General features: G+C 42.6%; 1 protein-coding gene across 1 annotated transcript in view; it reads left to right on the plus strand.

Moving 5' to 3' along the window:
• KATNAL2 (katanin catalytic subunit A1 like 2) overlaps positions 1-16,633 on the plus strand; it is a 46,983-nt gene that overhangs the window by 25,865 nt on the left and 4,485 nt on the right. The window contains exon 11 of the mRNA XM_018039372.1: positions 1,306-1,416. Coding sequence (XP_017894861.1) covers positions 1,306-1,416 — 111 coding nt within the window. The remainder of the gene's footprint in view (positions 1-1,305; positions 1,417-16,633) is intronic.

A 16,633-nucleotide genomic window follows, 5' to 3' on the forward strand; every position in this document is an offset into this window, starting at 1 on the left:
TGGACCATGTTATAGCTCTTAGACAAATCAGTGTTACAGCTCAGTGTCACAGCTCTATTTTATTTAGAAGATAGCAGGAAAATCCATCTTCGAGCCGTGAGGGCACGTAGACGGAGGAGAAGAGTGCCCCAGCGTGCAGGAGAGAGAAAGCTGGCTTTGGCCCCTCTATTTATATGTTTATCTCTCCCTGGGCCTGTCCTCTGTAAACTGGGCCAGCCAGGAGTGTTTGTTTTACCTGAGGTCCTCACTCCAGTCCTCGGGCCTTTTTTTGTTCCATTTTCACGGGCTTTTCCCTTCCTTGTCTTGCAGCCACCGCCATTTTGGACTCCTTTTCCCTGTTCTACCTACCTAACAAAAGGATCAGGGAACAAGGGCAGGTGCTCTGAAGACTTTGGGGGTCATATTATGTTAAAAGACTGCGAATTATGTGTTAATACTAGATAAATATATAACTCTACTGTGAGACTGGCTTTTCTCTGAGGTAGAAAGGGGCACAGTTCCTAAAAAAATCCCAGAAGCCTAATTTGGGCTGCCAGCATGCACGTGCAGAGATGAGACCCTGAGTGTGTGTTGTGCTAGAATGGCCTTTTATTGTCCTTTAACTTGATCTACATGAGCGCTTGCTGGAGGTGTCCAGGCTTAGCCCCATTTCGATTGTGCAGGTCCTCTCGGGTCCTGAGGGTGGCCTCAGACAGTGGGGGTGGCGGGGAAACTGGAGGGTGAATTTGCACAGAAAACGGCCTCTAACCCGTTTTCCATGCTGTGCATGGAAAGCCTAGTTTCCCCGCCGTTCTCTCCTCTTCATTAGAAGAGAAGGAAACAGATTGTGTTGTAGCTCATCTCGCTTCTTGGACAGTTTATATCCATAGATTACACTAAACAATAATGTGTGTAAAATACTCTCATGCCCGCTGTATAAATGAAAACGATTTTCAATGAAGCCTTTTTTTTTTTTAAAGGGTGGATGATTCTGCAGGTCGGTACAGCTGGGCTGCCTTTTTAAGTCTACTAGTGCCACGGTCTCCCCCTCGGTTATTTTCCGGTTCATTGCCAACCTTTGGTTTTCTTTTCGGTATCATCATTGTATTAATTTACTTCCTTTCTGGTACTATTTGAAAAGAGTTCCAATTGCTCATTTCCTCCAGCCTTGGGGTGAGCAGCTCCTGAGAATGTGGCAGGGCAGGGGTTACTTGTCCGAGGGGAACTCAGTCTGCAGTCACCGCGTCCTTACTGTGAGCCTCACTGTGGTCTCGGAAGCAAAGACTCTGCCTCTTGGGAGCATCTCACCTCCTCGCCTTACTCTAGGGGAGAGCATGAAGGCAGCCTGAGGATGAAGACGGAGCTTCTGGTGCAGATGGACGGGCTGGCTCGTTCCGAGGATCTCGTGTTTGTCTTAGCAGCCTCCAACCTGCCATGGTAAGAGATCCAGAGAGTACATTCTGAATGCATTTTCAGGAGCCACTGTGCAGGTGCGGATATCATATTGATCGCTTCAGGCAAAGTCTCCTTGTTTGGTTCCAGCCCTGGAAGGTTAAGCTGAAGGCTTTCCTGGACCAAATTCTCAATCCTTGCTACTTGGATTGTGAAAGAGTTTGCCTGAACCGAAGGAACATAGGTCAGGGCTACCACTGACTCTTTAAAATGGACATTCTGAGCCAAATATTTACGGTGTTTAAACAGGGCTTTGGCAGAGAACCATAAAATACTAAAGTCTCCCAGACTCAAGAATATTCCAGAAATAATATGTTTGGATTTTAACAGTGTTAAATTTAAACTTTTTTTGAGTTACCAGGAAAATCTTTAATATTGTGCAGTAAATATGAAGCTAAATAATCTCTAATTGAAACTATAATCTACTCAGAGAGTCTGTTATTCAAACTGTATCCCAGAGTGAAATAAGAACAATTCTAGAAGTAGAATTGGGAAATAAGAGATGTTTCTCGAGATGACTAGAGAAACATAATTTCGACTTGGAGAGAATATTTTAAAAAATTATTATAATCCCTTTATAGTTCTCAAGAATATGTTCACATTGTTTGTTTTGAGCTACAGGTGAGACAGCAGACAGATAAGGAAAGGCTGCTCTTGCCATTTGCAGAGGAGGCCAAGGTCAATCCACCCAATTTCAACAGCCAATTTGCAATGGAGCTTGAGCTAGCCACACCCTCCCCCTTCCCGTACCTCGTCCATTTCTGTTTCTCTGTTCAAAGATGCAATGCTTCTATTTGTGCACGCTGATCATCTAGGCTCCCGAAGAAGTCGCTGGAGAGAGATAAGGACGTTCATGTGGAGTCTGTTATTTTAACTAAATAATTTCAACCCAACTTCGCCACTTCTCAAATTCATGACTTTTCTGATGTGCTAAGGTGATCAGCATTTTACATTGTGAGGAGAAAGGTTTTTATACACAATGTTGAAGTTGAAATCAGAGAGCCATCATTTAGGCATGGAGAATCCTTCAGAGAGAGAATCTCCATTCCTTCACTTGTTTGAAACAGGGTTGATCATAATCTCTTTACTTATGTCCTGGGGGGCCTGTGAGAGCCAGCTGAGGAGGGTGGGTGAAAACTGGACAGCTTTGTGCATGGCTCTGGAAAGGGCTGTGCCTGCCAGGGCGGAGTGGAGAGCCTTCATTCCCAGCAAATCCTAGGACTTCACTGGGAGGTGATGGTGCTGCCACTGTTTCCCTTGGGCGACCAGTCTTTGATAAACTCAAAATGGTTCAGAGAAGAAAAACAAAAAGCTGGCAAGCAATCACAAATAAAGAAGTTCAGAAGGGCTTTTCTGAAAGAATTACCTCTCATCATGAAAAAAGTGAACTTCCATCATGTCAAATGGCAAATACATACGTTTTTAAGCTTGAATTCCTTGACATCACAGATTGCAACCCTACAGCATACCTGGGAACTGTCCTACCCACCTGAACGTTGCTGGGTTTAAAAAACTTTTTATGATCAGAAATTCTTGACAAACACTAAAGATGAGAGTACAAAGAACTCAGCATTTTCCAGTTTCAGTAACTAGCATCTGGCCCAATTGATTTTAATCTATTTCTACCTCCTCTCTTGTTTTGCTGCAATATCTTAAACTATATCCCAGATTCTCATGTTATTGCTCACATATGTATACTTCAGCATACATCTTAAAAACATAAGGACATTTTCTTACATTATCACAATGTCATTATCAACCCCAACAAAATTAACAATAATTGCTCAATATCATCTAATATCCAGTTTATATTCAGATTTCCCATACTATTCCAAAAATATCTTTGTACAGTTGGTTTACTGAACTGGTAACCAAACAAAATTTGCATTTTGTAATTGGCTGTTCTCTTAAGTATCTTTTAATCTAGAACAGACTCTTTCTTCCCCCACCCCTTGCTATTGACTTGATTACTAGAGAGATTGTCCTGCAGAGCCTAAACTTCCTGGATATGGCTCATTGTATCCCCATGGTACTGTTTAGCTAGTTCTCCTTGCCCTTAAAATTACTCTAGACTAAAGGTTAGATTGATTAGATTTGATTCAGGACCACTGGAATTCTGGGGTGAACATACTTCATAGGTGATGCTGAGTATATCACATATCATCGTATGCAGCCGTATATAATGCCCGGTCGTCCCACCTTTGGTTATACCAGGGTTGATCCGTGGGTTCAGGTGTGTCAGCCAGGGTCCTCCACTGTGTAGTTCCCATCAATGTTTGAAGCATCCATTGATATCTTTGCCTGAATCACTTATTTCACTAGAAGTGTGATTCTGTCATGCCTTCTGATTGACAGCTGGAATTATTCTCTGCGATAGAACTTTCCCCCATCCAAAGGGGTTATTTGGTAACCATAAAATATAGTTCATCCTAAAAATGAGGAATTCTTTCTCTTTGATATTTAAAGTCCTGTGTTGTGCCCAGCAACCTCCAGGTAACTGATGAGTCCTGTCTCCCTGTCTCTCTCTGATCTCATGCCTTGTTTGGTATAACATCATTTGGTTTTTTTTTTAAGTTTTATTGATATATAACTCACATACCATATACTTTACCCATTTAATGTGTACAACTCAATGGTTTTAGCTATATTTATATTTATATGGTTGTACAACCATCACCGCAATCAATTTTAGAACATTTTTCTTTACCCCAAAAGAAACCCTATACCCATTAGCAATCATCCCCATCTCCCACTCCCAGCACTAAGCAACCACCTAATCTATTTTCTGTTTCTATAGATTTGCCTACTTTTGTACCTATTAATATGAGTGGAATTATTATGGTAACTCTATGTTTAATTGGGCTTCCCAGGTAGCTCACCTGGTAAAGAATCCGCATGCAGTGAGAGAAACCTAGGTTCGAGCCCTGGGTTGAGAAGATCCTTTGGAGGAGGGCATGGCAACCCACTCCAGTATTCTTGCCTGGAGACTCCCATGAACAGAGGAGCCTGGTGGGCTACAGTCCATGGGGTTGCAAAGAGCCTGACACGACTGAGTGACTAAATACACACACATGTGTTTACTTGAGGAATGGCCAATCTGTTTTCAGAAGTGGCTGCACCATTTTACACTCCTACCAGCCATGCACCAAGCTTCCAGTTTCACCGCATCCTCATCAACACTTGTTATTTTTTGTCATTTTGGTTGTGGTCATCCTAGTGGATGAGAAGTGCTGTCTCCTCTTTGCTTTGCTTTTCCATGGTGACGGATGATATTTGTAGTGAGCATCTTTTCATGTGCTTATTGGCCAATTGCATATCTTCTTTGGTGAGATGTATTTTCAAATCCTTTGTCCATTTTTATGTTATTGAGTTATAAGATTTGTTTTGTCGTGTATCAGATATATGATTTGTAGATATTTTCTCCATTATTTGGCCACTAGTCCGTCTTCCCTCCCTCCTTCCATCTCTGAACTTTTTTGTTCCTCTCTATCTTTTCATGCCCTTGCTAAACTTGCCATGGCTATCCCATTTCCTAAGCCCCAAGTCTTTCAGCAGACACTGTGACCGGTTTTTTGGCAATAGTTCTGTCTAATAGAAGTACAGACTTAAAAAATGTCTGAAGTGAAGTGAAGTGAAGTCGCTCAGTCGTGTCTGACTCTTTGCGACCCCATAGACTGTAGCCTACCAGGCTCCTCTGTCCATGGGATTTTCCAGGCAATAGAACTGGAGTAGATTGCCATTTCCTTCTCCAGCAGATGTTCCCGACCCGGGGATCGAACCTGGGTCTCCCACATTGTAGACAGACGCTTTACCGTCTGAGCCACCAGGGAAGCCATATTAAAAAATAGCAAAAGAAACAGATAAAATACAATTTTGTTAACATGTTTCATTTAACCCAGTAGATCTAAAATATTGTTATTTCCATATATAATCAATATAAAATTATTGTGATATTTTACTTTTTTTTTCATACTAAATCTTTGAAATCCAGTGTATACTTTACACTTATGGCCTGTTCCAGTTTGGACTAGCCACAGTTTAAGTGCCCAATAGCCACACGTGGCTGGTAGCTACTGTATCGGACAGTGCAAATCCAAGGGTAATTTGTCAGTCCCATACCTCTGTGGCAGAGATTGATAACTGCCTTCCAGTATTTACTTCATCCTTCTAATGTAATAATAGAAGCCCAGTTTCTGAATTCTGTTTCTTAGTCTTCCCTGCTGTTAGGTGTGGCAAAGCCAAGTTTCTTTGTCATTTTCACAAGAGGACCCAGGCTCAATTTTAATATTCTGCTACAGACTTGGAATCAACCATTGATTCACAGAGCCCTGGTTCCCTTCATTGAAAAGTACTGTTTAAATATCATAGTCCCACAGTTACGGGTGTTCCTTGCTACTGGATTATCATTGATTCGTGGCCTTTCAATTGAGTAGAGCTAGGAAATAACATACCTAGTGTCAAAAAGGGGCAAATGATGAGTTTGTGCTGGTATTTCCCATTCAAATTTAAGATTACCAGGTTTTTAGTTTAATTGATTTTATATTTGTGTCTTTTCTTTGTGAAAATTTTAGTTCTTAACAACGGTATAATTACTATTCACTTTATCCTAAGATGTAGATATATTTTATATTTGTGTCTATAACAGCATTTCCAGTAATATTACCAGTACTATCATAAGAGTAGTATTTTTATAAAGAAAATGGTATGGACCTGACATAACTAAGATGAAGAGCTAATCTGAGATTTCTCATCTTCAGCGCCCCTGACATTTGGGGCCAGATAACCCTGCTGTGGGGCCTCCTGTGCACTTTGCCACGCAGAGCAGTATCCTTGGTCTCTCCTACCAGATCCTAGTAGCGTCACCCCTAGTTGTGACAACCAGAATATGTCCACAGACTTTGTCAGGTGCTCCCTCGGGAGCAAAATCATCTCTAGTTGAGACTCACTGGATTAATGGGAGGAATGACAGACATTAATTGTTACATCCTCCGCAAAGAAACTCTCGAGTTTTTTTTTTTTTTAAGAAAACTGTAAAATAACTGAACTTGATTTACTTACACGAAAGGTGGCATATTATAGAAACTGTCCTGTATTTTTAGTTTTTCCATAACAAAATGTTGGCGATCCTTCTAAATAAGTACAGAAAGTTCTCCCTCCCATTGTAGCTGCCTGTGTTCCATCTAGTTCATATGATAATTTATCCCGTTCACCTGCTGATGGGCACTTGGCCATTCCTGCTCTTTGCTATTATAAACAACGTTGCAGTGAGGAATGGTGCGCACATACATCCCTTGGTGTGTTTTTCAGTGTATCTTTGGGGAAAGTTCCTGGAAGCTTGCTGGGTCAGAGGGTTAATGTGCATGAAATTGTAGTCGAGATTGCCAAACTTCCCTCCATAGCGGTTGTGGATTTTGTATTCCCACCAGTGTCCTGCTTTCATTACTTAACATTATAGTAAGAACATTTCCAATGTCATTAAATAATCCTTGGAAATTGGATTTTGTAATGACTGCCCAAAATTCCCACATGCGAACATACTATAATTTAGTTAATCATTCCTTTCCTGTTGAACGTAAATGATGCTCCCAACTTTCTCTATTATAAATAACACTGAAACGAACTTCCTTGAATAAAAATCTTTGGCCAAAATCTAGTTATTTCTTGAGGAGAGATTTCTTGAAGTAGGATTGCTGTATCAAAGGGTATTGGTTTTTAAAAAGTCCTTTGTTACATATTGCCCAAGTTCTTAAATTAGGAAATAGGATTTTTATCAGAACACCTTACCTGTCTCCTGAGAAACCTGTGTGTGGGTCAAGAGACAACAGTTAGAACAGGATATGGAACAGCAAACTGGTTCAAAATTGGGATATACAGTCAAGGCTGTATATCATCACCCTGCTTATTTAACTTATATGCAGAGTACATCATGTGACATTCTGGGCTGAATGAAGCACAAAATAGAATCAAGATTGCTGGGAGAAATATCAATAACTTCATATATGCAGATGATACCACTCTAATGGCAGAAAGTGAAGAGGAACTAAACAGACTCTTGATGAAGGTGAAAGAGAAGAGTGAAGAAGCTGGCTTGAAACTCAACATTTGAAAAACTAAAATCATGGCATCCGGTCCCATCACTTCATGGAAAATAAATGGGGAAAAAGTGGAAACAGTGACAGATTTTCTTTTCTTGGGCTCCAAAATCACTGTGGATGGTGACTGTCACCATGAAATTAAAAGACGCTTGCTCCTTAGAAGGAAAGCTATGACAAAGCTAGACAGTGTATTAAAAAGCAGAGACATCACTTTGCCAACAAAGGTCCACCTAGTCAAAGTTATGTTTTTTCCAGTAGTCACATATGAATGTGAGAATTGGACGATAAAGATGGCTGAGCCAAAGAATTGATGCTTTCAAACTGTGGTGTTTAAGAAGACTCTTGAGAGTCCCTTGGACTATAAGGAAATCAAACCAGTCAATCCTAAAGGAATTCAACCCTGAATACTCATTGGAAGGACTGATGCTGAAGCTGAAGTTCCAATACTTTGGCACCTGATGCAAAGAGCTGACTCAGTGGAAAAGACCCTGAAAAGCTCGGAAAGATTGAAGGCAAAAGGAGAAGGGGGCAGCAGAGGGCGAAATGGTTAGATAGCATTACCGACTTAAGGATATAAATCTGAGCAAACTCCAGGAACAGTGAAGAACAGGGAAGCCTGGCGTGCTGCAGTCCACTGGATTGCTAAGAGTTACATGACTTAGCGAATGAACAACAGCAAAAATTTTTATCAAAAATATTGCTGTTACTGCTGCTAAGTCACTTTAGTCGTGTCCGACTCTGTGCAACCCCATAGACGGCAGCCCACCAGGCTCCGCCATCCCTGGGATTCTCCAAGCAAGAATACTGGAGTGGGTTGCCATTTCCTTCTCCAATGCATGAAAGTGAAAAATGAAAGTGAAGTCTCTCAGTCATGTCCGACTCTTAGCAACCCCATGGACTGCAGCCTACCAGGCTCCTCGGTCCATGGGATTTTCCAGGCAAGAGTACTGGAGTGGGGTGCCATTGCCTTCTCCGAAAGAATATTGGGACATACCTTTATTTTGGCTTTAGATGAGGGAATAAACTTCTCTGATAAAAGCAGTCTGCCCTTGAAGTAACTAAATCACACCAAAGTATGTAAAAACCCAGTCGTAAAATCCCCAAAGAAGTCCTTTCTGGTTGGTTAGTGGTGTTTCTTATCCACAACATCTTCCGGAGCGCTAGGCTATCGTCTACTGCTTGTTAACTTATCACTTTCCTTAGACAAATCCGTTCTGTCTCCAAGGGCCATCCATCATTTTCTCCCTCTCACAGTGAGACGGCGTGCAGCATCTTTGTTTATTCAGTGCTTCTCCTCCAAGGAGCCCCTTCCTTGATCTGTAGCATCACAGAGATGACAAGAAAGAAGCAAGAAATAACAGTTCATCTGTGTTATTTGATGGGTAAATTAGCAATGAGAGGAATAACAAATGTTGCACCTTTAATATTTCCACTTAAAGCAATAGCTATGGAAGAAGTGTTTAACAAACACGATTAGGGCTAATCTGACCCGCCTCGACTATTGAGTATTCAAAAACTCAGCTCTGGGAGCCCAGAGGAAAACAAAATACTGAACAGGGCTATTAAAGTAAATGCCATCTTTAGATGTCTATTTAACTTGATGGTAGTTGGTACAAAGAAGGTACAAAAATTGTTTGTGTGAAGCATGTTGAAACTCATCTTTTCTTTGTTAAACCGTAGTGAACTTTTTGGCCAACCCAGTATTTGCAAAAGGGCTAGACATTTCACTATCCCTCTTAAAAATCATCCACATGATATGACCAAACTCTAGATTTTATAAAACGTAGAAGAAAGCATAAGATCTGAAAGGTTTGGAAGGGGTTTATATACTGGGAATGTGCAAAAATGTACCAGTGTAAACTAACTTCTTCACATGTGGGCTCTCTCCTGTCTGGCGTGAGATCTCTACAGAAGTGTATACATGTGATCCAAGAGGGCAGCAGACATAACCCTGGGCTTTTCCACAATAACTCCATGCATCTGCTGGGCTCCAGGGAGAAACTGTGCTCTCTGAGGTCCTACCTTTCAGCCTCATGTCTTGACTGTCATCACCCTCTAGACCAACATTTCTCCAAGAATGGTTTCCCACAGGGTCAGATCCCCCAAAATGAGATTTCATGGGATCTAATTTAACTCAGAGACACTGAGTTAAACATAGTTCAACTGATTTCCCCGTGACAGGACTTTTAAGTGCCTTCAAGATGCTCTTGTGTGTTCTGACTCTCTAAGAAAAGCTACGAGAAGTGCATTCCATATTTATTTGATCCCAGAATCCTTTACCTTAAAGAGCATCTCATAAGATCAATGTTCTATTTGAAAACTTTTTGCAAATAGTGGTTTGCATTAACTCATTCTGATCCGATAATTGCATCTTTCATTGCGATGGCATTCAATCCTACTTGTAAGCATTTAAAATCTTTTGTTTTTAAAAAAGTGGCAACAGGCCCAAAATGAAGTCACTCATTCTAAGCCCATGTCATTAAACCAAGACTCAGTCAGTTCAGTTCAGTTGCTGAGTTGTATCTGATTCTTTGTGAGCCCATGGATTGCAGTATGCCAGGCTTCCCTGTCCATCACCAACTCCCGGAGATTGCTCAAACTCATGTCCATTGAGTCAGTGATGCCATCCAACCATCTTGTTCTCTGTTACCCCCTTCTCCTCATCAGGGTCTTTTCCGATGTCAGTTCTTTGCATCAGGTGGCCAAAGTATTGGAGCTTCAGCTTCAGCATCAGTCCTTCCGATGAGTATTCAGGGTTGATTTCCTTTAGGATTGACTGGTTTGATCTCCTTGAAGTCCAAGGGACTCTCAAGAGTCTTCTCCAACACCACAGTTCAAAAGCATCAATTCTTTGGTGCTCAGCCTTCTTTGTGATCCAACTCTCACATCCATACACGACTACTGGAAAAAACCGTAGCTTTGACTAGTTGGACCTTTGTTAGCAAAGTAATATCTCTGCTTTTTAATATGGTGTCTAGGTTGGTCATAGCTTTTCTTCTAAGGAGCCAGCGTCTTTTAACTTCATGGCTGCAGTCACCATCTGCAGTGATTTTGGAGCCCAAGAGAATAAAGTCTGTCACTGTTTCCATTGTTTCCCCATCTGTTTGCCATGAAGTGATGGGACCGCATGCCGTGATCTTCATTTTCTGAATGCTGAGTTTTAAGCCAGCCTTTTCACTCTCCTCTTTCACTTTTACCAAGTGGATCTTAAGTTCCTCTTCACTTTCTGCCATAAGGGTGGTGTCATCTGCATATCTGAGGTTATTGATATTTCTCCCAGCAATCTTGATTCCAGCTTTGCTTCATCCAGCCCAGCGTTTCTCATGATGTACTCTGCGTATAAGTTAAATAAGCAGGGTGACAATATGCAGTCTAGACATATTCCTTTCCCAATTTGTAAACAGTCCATTGTTCCATGTCCAGTTCTACCTGTTGCTTCTTAGCCTGCATACAGATTTCTCAGGAGGCAGGTAAGGTGGTCTGGTATTCCCATCTGTTGAAGAATTTTCCACAGTTTGTTCATACATAACCTAATTGTAATTTCAACCTCTTCCAGGAATGTAGTCTTAACCAGTCAGTCTGGAATTACCTGGTCAGTACTGGTGAGTTAATCCACCAGGTGGACTTTGCTGTTCCCCAGCAGAAGGTGACCTTGTCTAAAACAGTCCCCTCTCTGCTCTTCGCTTTCTTATGTCTCCTGCTTATGAAAGTCTTCCGTTTTGCACAGCTCTTCAGCATTCCTTTCTATTTGCTAGGTGAGATGCTCGTGGATCCCTGAGTCACTGAACAAGAAAAGTCAGATCTTTAAATTTACTCATTTGAATTTTGTTTTTTAACAATAGTATGTCCATGTCTACTGGTGATCAGATTGTTTTGCTTGAAGTTGCTTCTCTCCATACAAAGCTTCAGTAACCCATGCAATCCTGTCGAGTTTTTGATTCTCCACATGTGGCTGTTGGGTGATTCTGACACAACCAGGAAGGAAGTGCAAGGCGCAGGATTTGATGGGCGCAGCGGGGCAGACACGGGGCTGACCCGGCAGGAGGTCACCACGAGCATCTTCGGTCTCGCCCCATCCACACCTTCTCAGTCTGGTTCCCTCAGACATAAATTGATTTTAGCCTGGCCTCCTGCGGCGTTACTTTTTCTTAGGGTGCAGGTTGACATGTGAACTATAAGACCAAACTTTAAAAAATATAAAATTAACGTAACCATTTTACAGAAAATTTGAGAGCTAGAATAAAATCGCTCATAATTTCAGCACTGTGATTTAAGTATTATCATCTTTGTATACATCCTAATGGTGGAAGTGTTTTGGTTATTTGTTATCATTTATTGCTGGTGTATCCTTCTGTGGTAATTTTTTTCCCTCAGAGGGAAGTCATTTTTATAATTTTAGCTGTTTACAAAGAGAATACATGTTCATCATAAAAATCATATTTTATATGCTTTGGTATTGCTTGAAAGTGATCAGTCCCCTATAATTGTATACACAGACACCACCACCACCCCCAGAAACAAAAACGTTACATATTATTTTGTTTTACGGCCTGGGTTTTTTTTTTTCTTTCACTTAATATATTGTGGACAACTTTGAAAATTCTATTTCAGTATAGAATCCCACTGTGTGAGTGAGCTGTAATTTGTTTTATAAATTAATTTTTGAATGTTTTGATTGGAGAATAATTGCTTTATGACGTTGTGTTAGCCTCTGTGGTATAATGGCGTGAATCAGCTGTAAGTGTGCATACATCCTGTCTCCCTTGGGCCTCCCTCCCACCCCCATCCCACCCCTTTAGGTCGTCATAGAGCACCCAGCTGAGCTCCCTGTGCCATAGCAGCTTCCCACCAGCAATTTATCTTACACTTTTCTTCTTCTTGAGGGTTTTAATATGGCACCAACCCATCGGACCAAGCTCCTTCCACCCTGGCTCCCAGCACAGACACTCGAGGTGGGGGGCAGTTTTCCCTTTGGTGTTGGGCTGAAGCAGCGGAGGTATTATCAAAATGGCTTTGTGTCCTGATGGACCTCCCCTTGCCAGTCCTTTGTTCGAGAGATTTTCTTGGGGCTTTTGTCTGTGCCTGTCTGCAGTTTGCCAGCAGGTTTCTCCAGTGCCCCATGTGGGAGGGCTGTGGGAGGCCAGAAGGGAACCCCTGGAACACTGCCCCGTCATTCCGCCTGCCCCTCAGCCCCTCAGCCCCTCACCTGCCGTCCCAGTGTCTTCCCAGGTCTAGATGCTGCAGGGATTTTGGTTGCAGAGTGTGGACTAGAGAGGGGCGGTCTTCTCTATCTTGACCTATCTCTATCTTCTCTATCGTGACCAGAAGCAGTCTCTCGCTCATGTTTTTGATCCCCTCTTTTCTCTCTCTATGCGTCTTAAATGCAGTTATTTTATGGCCTGTGTCAGTGGAGTCCAGTTCTGTTCTCAGCTTCTTCTGCAGACTGTCATGGTGGTTCCTTATGTTTCATGATTTTGGATGGTGAGCTTCCATTTACTGAGGGGGATCTTGTACGCATGCCTCCGCAGAAAATTTATGTCTGACTAGGTCAGGCTGTGGGCCACTGCAAGCTGATTTCTCAGCGCAGCATTTCTTCAGCTGTGCCTGTGAAGGTGCGTACTGAAGATTTTCACTGAAGATTCCCCCTCCCCCCAAAGTACAAGACGGACAAATTCCCTTCTTCCTTCCACTTCCAGTGAGGGGATTTTTCTGACCCACCCTGTGATAAAGGATGTGCCATCTAGTTTTTGTTTGTTTGTTTGTTTAATGTGATGGACTTTGTTTCCACCTACCATCTAGAATGGGTCCAAGGCCTTCTATGCTATCCCACAAGTGGACTTTAAAATCCAAACTTTTTTGGTAACTAAGAGGCAAACACTCCTGAATCAACCACAACTTCAGTTTCACTTGCCCAGCCTTGAGTTTTGGCTTCTTCTTCGTTTTTAGGGCTTGAGAATTTTGGTGCCACTTCCTTGTGGACTCTTTTGTTGTGTGTTCCAAAAAAATATGTCCTAGCAAGCTTTTTAAGGGACTTTATATCAAGAGATGTCTCAATGTCTAGCTCATCATCTTGTTAGAAAAAGAAGCTTCCCATTTCTTTTTCTCAATTATTGATCATATATTTTCTGGCAAGAGTAACTGGAATATATTTCCTTTGTCGGTATTGTAGTAATTTGAAGTAGTTGCGATCCTTTATTATAAATGAGTGATGCTCTTAACCCCAACATCAGTAGGACTCGGACCAAACTGATGTCTCTGTTAATTCTAGCTAATGATGATTATAAAGTGCTAGTTTTCAGCAAAGCAGATTTACCTTCATAAATAAAGACTGGGCTGTAAGCGAGCCGATCATTTTACTTGAAGCCAGTAACCCTGAACTGAAAGCTTCCTTACTTACCCAAAGTAGTGTCTATTGAGTACCTATTGTGAGTATTCTGTGTGATGGATGAGGCACCCAAGATATATGGTTTAGAGGCTGGCTATCTGATGGGACAGTGGATAAGACATAAACACAAATAACTAGGAAGTAAGGCTATAGCTGGAGAAGGCAATGACATTCCACTCTAGTACTCTTGCCTGGAAAATCCCATGGATGGAGGAGCCTGGTGAGCTGCAGTCCATGGGGTCGCTAAGAGTCGGAGACGATTGAGCGACTTCACTTTCCCTTTTCACTTTCATGCATTGGAGAAGGAAATGGTAACCCACTCCAGTGTTCTTGCCTGGAGAATCCCAGGGACAGGGGCACCTGGTGGGCTGCCATCTCTGGGGTCGCACAGAGTTGGACACGACTGAAGTGACTTCTCAGCAAGGCTATAGCCAGCCATATGGCTGGTACGGACAATACACAGGATAAAAGTATATAAGGAAGAGGCCATTTCTGATGAAAGATACTTAGAAAATGGAGTAGTGGGCACTTGAACTGGGCCTATAAAATGTATCTGGCTCCAGTAGACAAAGTGAAAGTTCCCAGTAAAGAAAATGGCCTGAATAGATTCTCCACTAGAATGGCAAAAGGTAAATTCAGACAGAAGCAGACAAAGGAGTTTGGTCCAAGTGGGAAGTGTAGATAGGAGGAATCAGCTCCTGCAGAGCTCAATGCAGTGGACGAAGTAGCCTTTGAAGCTTTGTTCGTTGGTTGTCATCTGCCAAAGCCCACGACAGTTCTGGAATCTGCTCTTCAAGGATTGTCACGCTTTCTTACTTCACGTTGGTTACGGACATTCTGCAAAGACTCTGCCTAACAATCTGAAGGTTGCTTTCCTCTTGCCACACTGAGATGGCTTGAAGTTAACGTTTTCATGATGGAAAGAGCAAACCGGAATTATGTTTAATTTCCAATTCTGTTAACTTTGGCATGATCATTTTCCCAGGAACAACATGGTTTAACAGGAGACACAGACCAAGGGCTGAGGAAGGGCCCTGACAGTTTGGCACAGGAGCCCAGGTGCTCAGGCGTGACGTCTCGTGGCCCATGTAAACTGTCTAGGTGGCCAGCGGGCATTGCCACCTTGTCTCTCGCAGTGGGCACCGGTCCAGTGGTCAGGCTGTGAGGTCTGTGAGCCTTCACTGAGTCACAGTCTCTCTTGCTGGTTGCTTTTGACCTTCGAGGTGATGAAACTATGAAATGACCAAGATAAAGGAGATGTGAAAACAGAATAATTTAGGTTTAAAAATCAAAGTGTAGCAGCTAAAGGGAGTGTTTCCTGGTTGCCGCAGGTTAAATTTTTTCACTTGAATATATTGGCAGAAAGAATGATTCCTGGGTACATTCCATTTGTCCTTTGTTTCCTCCCTTGTATGATTATATTATTATTGATGTCATTAAAAGTACATTCATCAGGCCCGGCTGTCAGTGACTTGCACTTATTTTGTGCCCACAAGCAGTTTTGAGGTGGATCTCTTGCTTTAGGGCATTAGCTGATCAATAAGACCATCTGTCGTGAGGGATTGTTTTTCCCACCTCCCTCTGCTGCCTCCATTTTCCTGGGGCATTCGGGGATCTGGTCTTCTCTCACTAAGAAGTCCCTCCCGCTGGGATGGAGAGACCAGAGGTGCCCCACCAAAGAGCCGTCCTTCCGCAGCCCCTGCCCTTTCCGGAGGGACAGCTGGTCCAAGCGGAGGCCTTGGGGGAAATATGGCGACTGCCCACCACCCCAGCGCTGCCGTTTCTCCAGCTTATTCTCTCTTCCTTCTTGGTTTTCAGGGGCTCAGGTCTTGCTTTATCTTTGAAGTTTACAGGGCCCAACATTCCTTCAGTCCAAGGCCCAGGCCTCCCTGTTATTATAGCCTATTATTTATATAGAAAGTGAAAGTGAAAGTCGCTCAGTTGTGTCCGACTCTTTGGGACCCCATGGACTGGAATTCTCCAGGCCAGAATATGGAGTGAGTAGCCTTTCCCTTCTCCACGGGATCTTCCCAACCCAGGGATCGAACCCAGGTCTCCCGCATTGCAGGCGGATTCTTTACCAGCTGAGCCACACAAGGGAAGCCTATTTACATACAAGTAGGGAGTTAATCACATTCGTTTCTGTGTACTGGAGACTCAGCGGTTGACAGTACACTTGACAGGAGGGGAAGATTCCTGGACTGAACTCCTGAAAGTGAGTCTAACGGTTTCTCTTCTCTGTTAGAAGATCTCCCTGACCCCCTCCTTTCGTCACCCCTCACCCCCCTCCTCCTGCCGCTAATCCAGGCCCAGCTCTCTGCTAACTGTCCAAAACAACTCTGAATTCACTCAGACTTACCAGGTGTTCAGTCCATTTCATCTTCTTGGAGGCACACCTTCCAGAACCTTCTTACCAGCTCCAAACTGAGTGGCTATCCTCTGCACCCCGGGTCCCCATGTCATCTCTCTCTCTGTGAGACACTCTGTTTCATGGAGCCCACGTGGCCCTTTGGTTCGGCTCCTCCTTGGGTCCTCCAGAACTTTCCCGATAAAGGGTATGTGGGAGGTGATTTTTTTTTTTAGGCTCTGCATATTGGTTTCATCAAGATACTGATTTTTACATTGGAAATTATTTCCCTCAGGATTTTGAGGCACCACCCTATTCTTTTTATTATTATTATTATTATTATTATTATTACTATCTCACTTTGCTGATGAGAAA

The sequence above is a fragment of the Capra hircus genome, chromosome 24 (genome assembly GCF_001704415.2).
Source record: "Capra hircus breed San Clemente chromosome 24, ASM170441v1, whole genome shotgun sequence".
NCBI classification, from domain to species: domain Eukaryota; kingdom Metazoa; phylum Chordata; class Mammalia; order Artiodactyla; family Bovidae; genus Capra; species Capra hircus.